Source organism: Alosa pseudoharengus, unplaced genomic scaffold (genome assembly GCF_046254945.1).
Source record: "Alosa pseudoharengus isolate Yale_2024_CS ecotype anadromous, Long Island Sound unplaced genomic scaffold, YU_APseudo_1.1 YU_APseudo_1.1_scf_15, whole genome shotgun sequence".
In the NCBI taxonomy this organism is placed as follows: domain Eukaryota; kingdom Metazoa; phylum Chordata; class Actinopteri; order Clupeiformes; family Clupeidae; genus Alosa; species Alosa pseudoharengus.
Window position 1 is genome coordinate 1,015,705 of NW_027468620.1, and position 14,588 is coordinate 1,030,292.

At 39.6% G+C, this 14,588-nt stretch overlaps 1 protein-coding gene across 1 annotated transcript in view; it reads left to right on the top strand.

Annotated features, from left to right (window-relative positions):
• The window catches only part of stk32c (serine/threonine kinase 32C), a 484,207-nt gene that overhangs the window by 386,691 nt on the left and 82,928 nt on the right, over positions 1 to 14,588 (top strand). Inside the window, exon 11 of the mRNA XM_076286494.1 lies at positions 12,395 to 12,462. Coding sequence (XP_076142609.1) covers positions 12,395 to 12,462 — 68 coding nt within the window. The remainder of the gene's footprint in view (positions 1 to 12,394; positions 12,463 to 14,588) is intronic.

A 14,588-nucleotide genomic window follows, 5' to 3' on the forward strand; every position in this document is an offset into this window, starting at 1 on the left:
GTTTGTTGCTATGGCCATTTATGATCTGATCAGCAACATACCAACATACCAAGCAATATCATAAATTCTCCAGTCATTCCTCTTCAGTACTGTGGACACTTATGATCTGATCAACAACATACACAGCCGACATGCAAGCCCTTGATGTAGGCACCAACAACTACCACTCCAGAAACACAGCAGCAGCGTCTCAGAGTCAATTCAGGTTACAACATGACCCCAAATAGCATGTCAGTGCCATAGCCATTGGCTTGCCTTTTCAGCAGCCTCCGATATTTGTTACAGCTACTTTCAGTGATCGTCCTCAAAAAAAGTCTAACAGTCTAAAAAAGTCTAAGTTTTGTGGCTGATTATATTTGGGTGGTGAAAGGTCAATATTACTCTGACCTCACAAAAAAAAACTATTTCTCTATTCACTAAAAAATATTTTTACAACTTGAACATGATATCCTGGAAACACAGAGTATTGTTATTATTGTTATTATCACATGATAATAACATTGTTATTTTTCATGTGATAAATGGTTTTAACATTGGAAAATGTTTATCTAGCTTGGCATTACTCAATTAGCACTGTCCCATTAGCCCAACACAGCAGACAGCGGTCATATGCAGGAATTAAAGTGGGAGGAACGCAGTTCCGCCACCTCGGATAATTAAATAATAAATATATTCTTTCATACCAATGATTCAGCACGATTATATTGTTAAAATAATTGGGGAGTTAATTTTCGTGTGTACAGAGGTGACCAAGAAGCTATCAATTATTGTCCAAAAAGTATTGCTACACCACGATACTCAATATGTTGTCCAACGGTGAGTCATTCTTCCCCGTTGCACCGACACTGGATTTTAGGGTTCCCCCACCTGCCAAATCCCACTTTATCCACTGGTCATGTGGCATGCAATGGAAACAGATTCACAAGTAATGTACATTATCATGTTTTCAATGTTTCAGACAGATTTCCTTGGGGGACCCTAACATGAAGCTAGGTGGTTATACCATATCAGAGTCTCTGCTATAAAACAACTTGTACTAATAAGCAGGGTCTACAGACATGTTTTTACGATGGATGGACATCGAGGTACAGTAGGCTACGAAACAAGTAAAGCCCAATACCCAAAGTAACCATCACATCCTTGTCCACGGAGGCAGCCGTGGCCTACTGGTTAGTGCTTCGGCCTTGTAACCGAAGGGTTGCCGGTTCGAACCCCAACCAGTAGGAACGGCTGAAGTGCCCTTGAGCAAGACACCTAACCCCTCACTGCTCCCCGAGCGCCGCTGTAGCAGGCAGCTCACTGCGTCGGGATGTGTGCTGTGTGTGTGTTTCACTTATTCACGGATTGGGATAAATGCAGAGACCAAATTTCCCTCACGGGATCAAAAGAGTATATATACGTATATACTTGTTCGTAAAAATCTCCATTTTGGATGTCCACAGATCCAAGTAAACCAGCATTCTCTTTAGAAAGTTTTAAAAAAAATATCTGTGTGGGCTAAAACACTGTTTATGTGTGGACGAAAGACCCAAACATAAAATATCTGGTTATGTGTGTACAGGGCCTAAGTTGTGCTAAATTTGAAATAACTCCCTCAAGGTGTTTCCAGGATATTGTGTTCAAGGTGTAAAAATACAGTAGGCCCATGTTGTTTTGAGAGGTCACAGTAACATTGACCACTCACATCTAATCATTCATCTTTGAGTGTAAGTGACTGTGTGTACCGAATTTGAAAGAAAAAAAAAACTTCCTATAGGCATTCCTCACAAGAATGTGAGGTCACAATGACCCTAACCTATGACCATCAAATTCAAATGAATTTGTTATCTGTGAGTGAAAGGCCCTTTCCGAAACTAGCTACACTCTCTCCCTAGCCACTTGCACTCCTAACCAAGTGTTAAAGGAACACGCCAACATTTTGGGAAATTATCTTATTGTCTCTGCCAGAGTTAGATAAGATGATACATACCCTTCTCATCTGTGTGTGTGCAGTACCTCAGTCTGAAGCACCCACTGTTAGCATAGCTTATCATAGTTCATTGAGGTGAGCAGTTCCAACTAGCCTATAGCACCCAAAAGTGATAAAAAAACATTTTCCCATTTACATGAAGAATTCGATTTAGCTGTAAGGGTGATTCCCACCTGAGTGCACACCGTAACTTAGGAGAGTGGGTAGGGATTGGTTTCAGAAAGGGCCAGTGTGAATGTTTGTATCACATTTGCAATTATGTCAGGGATTTTTAGAGGTTTATTCACCACAATGGGATGTACATAAGTTCACAGTGACCTTGACCTTTGACTATCAAAATCTTACAAGTTATTATTTGAGTCCAAGTAACTGTTTCTAGCCCTGAGATATGTTGGAGATATCACATTTGCAAAAATTAGACCTACGGGTATACTGGTGTATGTCACCCGATGATGTCATTTTGAGCTAACTTAAGGAATATATTACACTCAGGACATTAAATGTAGCTTGGATTTGATCAGCAGACATGATTGATGATAATATATCTCCATTTGTCCACCATAAATGACCTAAGCATATGTATTTGAAATCACTGGCTGGATCACACTATTTAGGCGGTTGCCACGAAAAAAATAATAAAAAGGCCGAGCATTTTTCTTTTGATTTATGAAGTCCACAGATGGCCCTTTCATGTGCAGAAAGAATTTTGAAAAAAGGAGATTGCTCATCGGAGATATTCAGGTCTGAATATTGCTATTTTTTGTGTATTCGCCAAAAAGCATGTGACATAGTGGACATGTGCAGTCCTGGACTGACACCCGTCACACCTTATGCCTTGTAACTCCAGTTTTAAACTAACCTTGGATGGACCTTTGATGGCATGGATTGTTACTTTGCTGTGTTTAAATCTGACAGCAGGAGGGATGTCAACATTTTATGCAATTTTGGGCCTTTTTTTGAGGTTTTTTGGCCTAAAACAAGGACGGGGGCCTAACTCCCCCGTTGTTGTTTCAAATGTTGTACTATTTTGCCTTTTTGAGTTTTTAGGTGGACCCTTAAAACTGTCCAAGTTTCATCAAAATCAGTGACGTAGCATGTGTCACCCCCGCCTGGTCCTCTCATGGACACACTCTTAAAGGTTTTATAACAATGCTACACATTTTTTGGCAAGTGCTACAAATCTATTCACCTTTGCAGTGCCAGTAGGCTACTTTCTGTGCGGCCCGCAAACACACATGCCAAACAAGCATACACAAAAGTTTCAAGAGTGGGGGATGGAGTAGAAGATGGAGACAAATTGATTAATGTGATTTATTTTCGTGGAATGGATGTACAGGACTGAGCGGCGGTCATATTGTGTACCGCTATGCGGTACATCTAGTTTGTTACATTATAATATTACTGTCTCTGAATTGTAAGGCATTACACTACTACTGCGTTACTTTTAGGTTACTTTCACCAAAATAACTGAAAATATGGATTTGACATTTTAATGTAGCTTATTACGCTCAACGCAGCTCATTACACATCCAGTGGAGGGCAATTTGGTATAGCATAATGAATGACTAAGCTAGGCTTAAGGCTAACAACAGTAAAATGTAATAGGCGCAGTGATGGTTCATGACCCAATACAACGAACAATCATAGCCAGAAAAAACAGACAAAAGGTCAAAGTCTGGTAAATTGTGATAGAAATACTGTAACTTTAGGCCTACTCATTAAAATCAATAGAGAGCCCTAACCTAAAGCCTAAAGACGTAAAAAGTCTACACAATCCTTTTTTGCATTTATATATCCCATTATTCGATTTCACAGCACAAAGCTGGCATACATTAGAAGAGCATAGTTTATGCTTTATCAAGAATCAAAAAGATTAGCTTGGCACCACTCTAGATTTTTTGTTAAATTACTTGTGCTATTTCATGAGGTAGAGAGATTTTTCAGTGTCGCACACAAAGTGCACTTAACTATGATGTTCTTCATATCCTTGTCTCTGACAAACTGTAAATAATGAGCATAGGCCTATGTCCATCTCGCAAATGTAGGGTCCAATCTTCACCCAGTAACAGGAGATAACATTCTACTATTTGCGCAGAATTTTTCTCCTCTGCTGATATTGCAGTGTTGTTGGCGAAATTGTATAAAAACAAAAGACCACTTCATTTACAGTAATTACATTACTTTTGTAACGTGTTATTCCAAACACTGCTAACTTGCTTGGTTGTTTTGCTACTTTGTTTGGAACATTGATCAAGGATTAACCCACATGAGATCATCATGGGTAACAAGTTTGATTCTAAGTTTATTTTTACATAGCTAGATTGTAATAAAGAATCTGATACGTTACTTAACATAGGGGTTTTCATATTTTTTATGTAATGTATATTTTATGTAATATACTGGTCAATTGTGAGATAAGACTCCAAGATTGGGAAACGATGGTTTAGCCGCTAATAATATAATTGGAAGGTGTAGGTTCTGCTGTTTCACATGATGTGCTGTGATGTGATATCTGTATAAAGAGTACTACATGAGCAAATCCACAGAGGGGTGTGAATTTGGCCATCGGCCATTTAAGGCAGGAGATGTGGGCTGTCTAAGCAGCCACCAAAATTCTCCGTAGGCCTAATGAAAAAGCTTTGTATGCCCCTTTTTTCTTTGGTTCTACAAAGCACAAAAAGGGGCAATAATGTACATGCTGAAGGGCAAAGGCAATATTAAAATGTTTTAGCCTGGCCTTTTTTGGGATATGTATTGGCAGACAGCCCTGGTAACTTATTCTAACCTTGTCATCAACTCACCCGCTCGCTTGTCTGCTAGTGGCACCACAAAGCGAAGTATTCTATGCTTTGACACTCACACGTGTGTGTCAGAGAACCCCCCTTCGGTTTCAGCCGATTAAATTACAGAGTTTATTTTACTGTCACCCTGGCCGTCGGAATCAGTCGAAATAGTACAAACGAGTTAAAAAATTCAAATATTGGTGGGGACAATTTTGCCATCTCAAAATATTGATGGGGACTATTCATCATTGTCCCCATCTAAACCTACGCCCATGATTGTATCTAACAACTGTAACTGCTCTAACACCAATTTAATTTGGTGTTTACAACCTTATGCTTATATTTCACTTATACTGTTGTCTATTACAGTACAAATTCTTTCAAATATATTTTTGTCACTTTAAAAAACAAATAGTCTACTCTAAACTCTAGGATTTTTTATTCCAATGAGGTAGAAAATCAGTGTGGCCATCGTTGCTATGATGGTGACATCACATGATTCATTGTGCCATCATTGGTGTCTTTCAAGGTATGACCTGGAAGTAGAATGTTAATTTCAATACAAACAAATAGAGTCCCGAAGTGTGACGTAGCGTTTCCATGACAGCAGAATCACTGGATCTAAACAAACTTTCGAAGTGGCATAAATAGCATTGAATGTAGACATGTGGCATCATTTCTAGCTAATAAAAATAAATATATCCATTTAAACGTGTTTTACCTGCTAGGCAGCAGCTTAGCCACATAACACGGATTCCCTGGCAGGTGTAATAGAAAGAAACAAAATTCCAGTGGATATTTCACGTCTTCTCAAAGACTGGCAGCTGTTAAGAGCGACGTTTTTTGCCAAAAAAATAAAGCCAAAACACGTCCGTGAATTTAAGGATTTTAACCGCATGCTGTGAAGTTACATGCAGGTCTCTTTTAAAGGAACACGCCACCCAAAATCAGTAGTAATATATGTTCTTACCTTAACTTTCACGAGTTGAGTCATACCTCTCCCGCGCCGGTAGGTGCACTCAAACGCTCTGTCACGCGGCTCGAATGTGTTAGCATGTTGCTATGCTAGCGGGCTCTGCCGTGGCCGTAGAGAGAGGAACATAGCAGTATTCAAACACCTCCACGTTTTCCCTACTTAAATACACTTGCACGAGTAGTTGATAAAAATGTGTATGTCACACAACATGAAACGTGGCGATTTTCCAAGCGAATAAACAGGAGAACTACAATGTGTGGCGCAATAGCACTTGGGAGTACTTCGACCTAGCGTGGTAATATTATTAACACCTAATTGTAGATCCTATCCACCACAGAGTTTAGAATCCATGCTGGATCGACCCTCAGCCTCCCCCTCCCCTCTGAGCGAGAGAGGCACACACACTAGAGATGCGCTGATGGGCTATTATTTCAACCATAACTGCATAGCAAAACGTATCATCCATCAGCCATCCATCAGCACCAAAGTTTGTTGACCAATTTTCAAAACTGCACCCGCCCACCATCCGCTGGTTGTTTTAATGTAGGCTATATGGGTGATGCAGCGCTGCTGACGTGAGGCTAGAAAGCCCTTGCCTGTTCTAGAAAGACTGATCTAATGCAGCAAATATATTAAAAGGCTGAAGTCGTACATTGGCTAGGCCTATCCCCAGAATATCAGCAGCAAACTCAGTCTCTGTCGCGCGAAACAGTCTCCAAATAAAACGCACATCGGCCTGTTGCCTATTCTGCCAGCTTGTGACAATATATCGTCCAAAATGCTTGATTGCATTGCATTCTCCACATTTTTAGCTAAATTTTCATGTACCACATCAAGCATTTTTGTTCAGTGAATCTTTTGTAAATTGCTTTACAATTACTGTCGGGCCCTTGTCAGCAGACTTCGGCTTGCCTCTTGCCATATTCACTCCTTGTCTTCCGATGTCATTTCTGAGTCATCTACAGATGTTCACCTCCCTAAATAGAACCAACTTCAACCTGTGTTATATCCTAGATGAGACTGCCTGGGTTATTTTGTTTAGATATTAGCCTAGCCTATATATAAAACACATAATTGTAGCCTACCATTCAGGGAATAGGCATTTAAAAGAGAGACAGAGAGTGATATGACTAAGAAATGACATCGGGCGATGGCAGTGCGAGATGTTCAGAACGTAAGAGCTAAAACTTCTACAAACTCACTAACATCCACAGCGGAAAAAGAAGGTAAGAAAAATAGTCGGAAAACTTAGATGTGTAAGGCAAGCAAGCTAGTTTGGCGGTTGTTACTAAAAATGTGAACATGCACGTTGCATTGTTGTGCGGTGGACTTTCAGAATGAATGGAGTCGGAGTTTCTTTAATATCGAGGCGTCATATTTGTCCGATGGCCTGCTATAAAATGAATTGCGATGTCTGTCTGAAAAAGACGCGCTCGTGCAGTCAAAATGAATGGGAGTCTTCAGAACAGGCTTGTCAGTCAACCTGACATAACAGTGTGTAAAGTAGCCTATAATGTGAATGACTTGTTATTTTATCAAGGATTTCTTTCTTTTTGCAAAAAATAAAGTACAATAGGCATTAATTAGTAGGCCAGGAGCATGCTGAAATTATGTGGCAAATTGCGTTTTTTATTACAATGATAAAATTGTAAAAGGACGTGACCGAAGCTGAGGCAGCAGGCAATAGGCCTAAAGGCCCGACGGTAATTGTAAAGCAATTTACAAAAGATTCACTGAACAAAAATGCTGATGTGGTACATGAAAATTTAGCTAAAAATGTGGAGAATGCAATGCAATCAAGCATTTTGGACGATATATTGTCACAAGCTGCATGGCAGAATAGGCAACAGGCCGATGTGCGTTTTATTTGGAGACTGTTTTGCGCGACAGAGACTGAGTTTGCTGCTGATATTCTGGGGATAGGCCTAGCCAATGTACGACTTCAGCCTTTTAATATATTTGCTGCATTAGATCAGTCTTTCTAGAACAGGCAAGGGCTTTCTAGCCTCACGTCAGCAGCGCTGCATTACCCATATAGCCTACATTAAAACAACCAACGGATGGTGGGCGGGTGCAGTTTTGAAAATTGGTCAACAAACTTTGGTGCTGATGGATGGCTGATGGATGATAAGTTTTGCTATGCAGTTATGGTTGAAATAATAGCCCATCAGCACATCTCTAGTGTGTGTGCCTCTCTCTCGCTCAGAGGGGAGGGGGAGGCTGAGGGTCGATCCAGCATGGATTCTAAACTCTGTGGTGGATAGGATCTACAATTAGGTGTTAATAATATTACCACGCTAGGTCAAAGTACTCCCAAGTGCTATTGCGCCACACATTGTAGTTCTCCTGTTTATTCGCTTGGAAAATCGCCACGTTTCATGTTGTGTGACGTACACATTTTTATCAACTACTCGTGCAAGTGTATTTAAGTAGGGAAAACGTGGAGGTGTTTGAATACTGCTATGTTCCTCTCTACGGCCACGGCAGAGCCCGCTAGCATAGCAACATGCTAACACATTTGAGCCGCGCGACAGAGCGTTTGAGTGCACCTACCGGCGCGGGAGAGGTATGACTCAACTCGTGAAAGTTAAGGTAAGAACATATATTACTACTGATTTTGGGTGGCGTGTTCCTTTAAGGAGGAAACCCATACTAAAATAAAACTCTGTAGTCACGAATTTGATCGTGATATATGTTGTAGTATGTGATTCCTACAGTGTAAAAAAATATACTAACGTCTTAGAAACGTAAAATTATTTAAATAGATTAAGAAAGCCACCGCTAGGGCGATTTCAATGGTTAGATTGATTTGTTTAGATCCAGTGAAATTGCTGCCTTGGCAACGCTACGTCATGGCTTCGGGACTCTATTAATGGGTGCAAAAACACATTTTTTGTGTGTCCTCACAATGGGGAATACATCAATGTATACATCAATCAACATCATTTTTTAATGTCATACAAAATTAGTTTTTACGGTTTCGAACCGCACTTGCTGCCTCTGGTAGAAGGTACAAGAGCATGCAGACCTGTACCACCAGATACAGAGACAGTTTTTATCCACAAGCCACCAGGATGCTGAACTGTTATTCTCTTCCTCATACCTAATCAACCTTACACCTCCTCAGGGTTTGTTGTATTTGTAATTTATTTATTTATTTATCTATATATTCTCTCTATCTCTCGTCAATTGCCCTCACCCCCTACATACAGGTACACCCTCCTCACACTCACACACCATTACACAGGCCTTATAGCGCTCTGGTGCCACGTCGGATTTCCGGCGTAGGCCTACTGACATGTCTGCGAAAAAATTCCCAAGATCTGAGAGGCCTACTTAGGCCGGTACTACTTAAATCGGTAATAGGGTAGGAGGGGGTCTTGGGTTTTGGCCAATCAGATTAATTCAGCAGTCACTCCACGTGCAAATTTGTTTTGTGTTTCCCATACACTACGAATGTGTTTCCCACACTGGCAACGCAAAACGTAGCCAGAGTCATGAAGCCAAGGGAAGACACCAAATTTGTCGATAAAGGTATAAAGAATAAATGGTGCTGGTCTTGGATAGAGGAGGTGGGTAGAGACGAAAAGCCCTTTGGAGTGTAAAATAAAGTGCTGCCACGGCACGAGTTAGACCCTAAGCAGCTGTCCTAGCAATTCAACACACCTCACGTTTGCCGGGGGCAACAGCCACAGAAGATCCTCAATAACCCTCAATAACCGATCCTCAATAACCGATCGCATGGCTGATTTAAAAATTTGCTTGTGCTCCTTCATTGCCGAGTTTGATCTGTCGTTTACAATCGCTCATCCACTCGTCACTTTGTGTATAGCATGCGGGCTATCTTTTGGCATCTCACCAGAATTTAAAAGAAATCTGTCTGACAAGCTTAAGAATAACTTGTTTTCACTTAACATGGATGAGGCCACAGACAAAAGCATGGATAAGATTCTAAAAGTACTGGTCCGATTCTATGACGAGGATGCAGGCAGTCAGTGTGCACCTTGCCAGCAAAAAGGTTAATGTTGCAAATGCCTCAGCACTGTTTTAAAAATATTTAAAATAAATGATGCATATTTTGCAGAAAAATGAATGTCTCCTTGTTCATGCCCTTTAGTCAATGGTTAGGCTACTAATTAATTCCTAGTTTACTTTGGAGTATTATAATTGCCACCCACTGAACTTTCTTAGTATGGCTGTAGTATCTGTAGTCTATGTATGCTATACAAGCAATAAGTATACAGGTAAATGACTAGTTAAAAGCAGGGATGGATTAATGAACAGGCCTACCAGGCCCAGGGTCCCAGGAGCTCTGGTGCTCTACACAAAGATGCTACTGTAATATAGGCTTGTCTGAATGATGGCTGAATGATGGCTCATGTCTGAATGATGTCCATTTATATCCATAGAAGTCACCAAAATCTATCATTTAAGGGACTATTTATCAAAATGTTCTCCCAGGGGAGCACGCCCCTTGATCCCGCTTGAAAAAGTTCAGGCTCTAAATTTCACTGGTAACCATTGCAGAGATTTCAAAACTGGAGAAATTTGCTGTGTCTTTCTAGACTTGGTGAGCAGCTGCATTTTGCACCATCTGAAGTCGGGATAGAGTGGACTGAGTGACACCATAATAAAGGGAGTTACAGTACAGTAGTCCAGGCGGGATGAAATAAAGGCATGAATCAATATCTCAAAGTCTTTGAAAGAAAACATAGTTTTGGCTTTACTTAAGATTCTAAGTTGGTAAAAAGATGACTTGACAACAACATTAATCTGTTTATCCAATTTAAAATCAGGGTCAAGTAGAAAGCCAAGATTTCTTGCATAAGGTTTTACATATCTGGCAAAATACCCTAGTTCACTAATTGCATTATTTGCAGCTTCATGTGAAACAAAAAATAGAATTTCTGTTTTGGTAGGTAGGCTACAAATTCTATATATGATTTGTTAACACTTCAGCAGGGCAGTTTTGAACATTTCCACAACAAAAGAGTACTGAAGTATGACCTACCATTTCCATGACGGAAGTTTTACTGGATCTAAACAAACTTGGCATCAATAGCATTGCATGTAGACATATGTCATAATTTATACCTCACACGTTGTTTTTAAATGTAAGCTAACATGTTTACACATGTTTCACCAACTAGGTAATAGTTCAGCATAATACAGATTTCCTGTCAAAGTCAAAGTCTGCTTTATTGTCAATTTCTTCACATGTCAAGACATACAAAGGGATCGAAATTACGTTTCCCACTATCCCACGGTGGAGACAAGACATATTTTACCAATTAGTTCCACAGACAGACATAACATTCAAGTAAACAATATAAAAAGTAAATAAGAAGGCACATACAATGAAGAAATAAGATCAGCAAAATTTGGGTTGAAATTGTGCATACAGTAGACAGTCAATATAATAGTGCAAAAGTCAGGCCAATAAATGGCTGAGGTAGTTCTGTTTGACCTAAGTATGCAAGTGGCATAGTGGTGCAAGTTATGTAAGAGCAGCAGAAGTGTGTTCAGAAGTGTTTTCAGGACAACAGGACAACAACAACAAGTTGCAAAGTGTGCAAGTGGAGTAGTGCAAGGCAGCCATTGTGGGTCCAATGTCAGGTGTAATACTAATAAACAAAATCCCAGTAGATTTTTTTTTTTGACTCAATAAAGCCAAGACACATCAATGAATTAAAGGATTTTGAACACAGGCTATGAAGTTAAATGCAGGTCTCTTTTACGGATGAAAATATTCTAACTTCATAGAAACGTTTAAATAGATTAAAAAATCCACTGCTATGGTTGCCACTATAGTTAGATTGTCAGTGAACAGTGACAGTGAAATTGATGCCTTGGCAACACCATGTCATGGCTTTGGTACTCTATTCCATGTATTGATATTTTTCAGAGCGTTAATTTTCCAACATTCTCGTCACCCTTGTGTGACTTACCTTCTATAAAACAAATTGCAGTATTTGCATTACTTGTGACAGCCTACCCTATTCCTAGATGATAATCTAATCTGTCACATCAAAATGTTTTCAAGGTATGCTATCAAAAAAAAGGAATTGGAAATATCTATATAGATATTTGTGCCTTAGTTTTGAAACAGAAATGTTGGTATTGTGACACAACACTATTTGCATTGGTTGTATGGATATGTTGTCACGGTTTGGAGTTTGTGTTTTGGTTTTTGTGACTCTTAGTTTGTAGTTTGCTGTGTTCTCTTGTTTACTTCCTGTTGTCTTTGTTACTTCCTGTGTCCTGTGCCATGTGTTCCTTTGTTTATATTGCCATGTGGCTTTGTTCCCTGTCTCGTGTCTCCGCCCCTCACCTGAGTCTTGTTAAGTTATTAGTCTGTGTCCTTTAATTACCTTCCTGTGTATTTAAGGTCTTGTGGTTGTCTTTGTCTTTGGTTCGTCATTATTTTTTTGTCATGTTGCCCATGTTTCCTGGATTCTGGAAAGTAAAATCGTGTTTGGATGTATTCTCAAGCCTCTTGTCATGCATTTGGGTCCCAACCTACTCAGCAGCCTGACATTGAGATGTACTTAATTGTCAATCAATGAATTATTTAGCAATGCTGAGTAATTTGCTTTCTCTGTCTTCGGCCTTCTCCATCTCTCTCTCTCTCAGATTAACTTTGTCTGTCTTTTGCTGTCTGTTCAGGAGAGTGACTACCTTCAGGAGTGCCTTGAAGTTGTGCAGCAAGAATTTGTGATCTTCAATCGGGAGAAGTATGAACACCTCAGACATCGCTTGCTGTCAGACTCTGCCATTCTTGTCTCTCCATCCTTTATGTTACTCCACCTAACTTGTCTCAACAACTGCCTTTGGGTTTAGGGCTGGGTATCTTCACTGATTCACAAGGCCTCAATTCGATATCAAATCAGTCAGAAATATTTCAGATGGGCCTGTATTACCAATTTTGTTTGGATATGAAATTATTTTCAGAGAATGATGTAAACTGTTGGCTTCACAGGACACTCAGCCTTAATGAAAACAATGCTAACATGCATTAATGCTTAAAGGGATATTCCACCATTTTGGGAATTACACTCATTTTCCACCTCCCCTTGAGTTAAACAATTGATTTAACTCAAGGGGAGGTGGAACATTTTTCTTTCTCCAGTTCATCCAGCTGTTCTCTGAGTCTGGCGATACCAGTTTTAGCTCCAGCCTAACATAGATCATTGCATCTGATTAGACCATTAGCTGCTCGCCTGCTAGCATTAAAAGTGACTAAGATTTCCAGTTATTTTCCTAATTAGAACTTGTCTCTCAAGTTAGAACGTGTAATAAGACCAACAGAAAATTAAACGTAGCGATTTTCTAGGCTGATCTGACATGAAACTATACTCTCATTCCAGCGTCATAATCAAGGAACACCATGGGCCACCACAGCAGCACAATGATATTATGCAGCACCTGAAAATAGTCCCGGTAGGCTAACTTCCAGCAACAAGGTTGAGCTGCAGCAGACAATTTGGTTAGTGACTGGATAATTATGCCTGAATGAGGGTATAGTTCCATGTCAAATCTGATCTAAAAATTCTTTCCAACCAGGCGTCACATGCAGCAGTGGAAAAGGTATCATCCTTAATTACGATCGGGGATGGAAATCACAATCAGGGACAGGTTATCAGCAACAAAGTTTCAGCAGCAAATCCAAAGTTTTCTGGGGCGAGGCCCCATCTTATACAGGTTCATCTTATACATTTACATTGTTTACAGACAAAACCATTACATACAGACATATGAGAAAACCCATGACCCTCATGCTGTAGTTCCAGCAGAGACAACTTAAGCATTAAGCACAATAACCCATATGCATCCCTCTGTCTTTCCTGCTCTTGGAGACTGCATCATATGATATTAAGTATATGTCAGCACTATTCTCTTGTCTGCCTCAGGGAATGCCCTCACTATTCTAACAATGCATAATCTTTATTGGAGAGCCATTCGTGAAGAGCAAGTGGGATGTATAGAAATGTACAGTATGTTGCATTAGTGAAATACTGAAGAAGAACACCAGTTCTTACCAAACTTCATACATTTTATGTAAATCATACATTATACAAAATATAATTTCTCCCACACATATACAACATTTAGCTGCATATCAGTGCAGGAGTAGATTCACTAGCAGTGAAGAAATTCTGCATACTATATTTACATGTGCCAGTAGACAAGAGTGTTCTGTAGCAGTTCCTTGGCAATTGGAATTGGAATTCCAATTGCCAATTGGAAAAGGGTAGCTGAACAGCTATCTCTGGAAATATTTTGGATTACAATAAGGTACGCCATTATACCCATTTCCTGGTTTAATAACGGTTTAGCTTTAGCCTGCCCTGCCATGGTTGATTGCCGTCTCTGTGAGCTATATGGAACTATAGGTACAGTGAGGAGAGGTTTCACATTAAGATTCATCCACACATCTAATTAGACAAAGAGGAGACTATGTTTAATGAGGCTACTCTGAGACAGAAGAAACAGTACAATATCTGGTCAAATCCACTGAGCATAGCAGTCTTGCTAAATGATCTTGCAGGAGAGTCACAGTCTGAAAAAAACTATGATCACCTAGAACCAAAAAAAATACAGATTATAGTTTGAACCTTTTGCTATTATGAGACACCATACATAAGAATAGAACAAAAAATTATAAAATAAAACGATAAGATAAAAAAAGACATGAATACCATCAATTAACATACAAAATTAATGTTTCTGATTCACACACCCCTGGTGTTTCATTATCTTGGCAATATTTGAACAAGTGTATCAAGTCAAGAAAAGCAAAGAGTAATAGTAAACTAGAAATGTAATGCCAGAGTGAATAGAATATGGAACAATAGTGAAT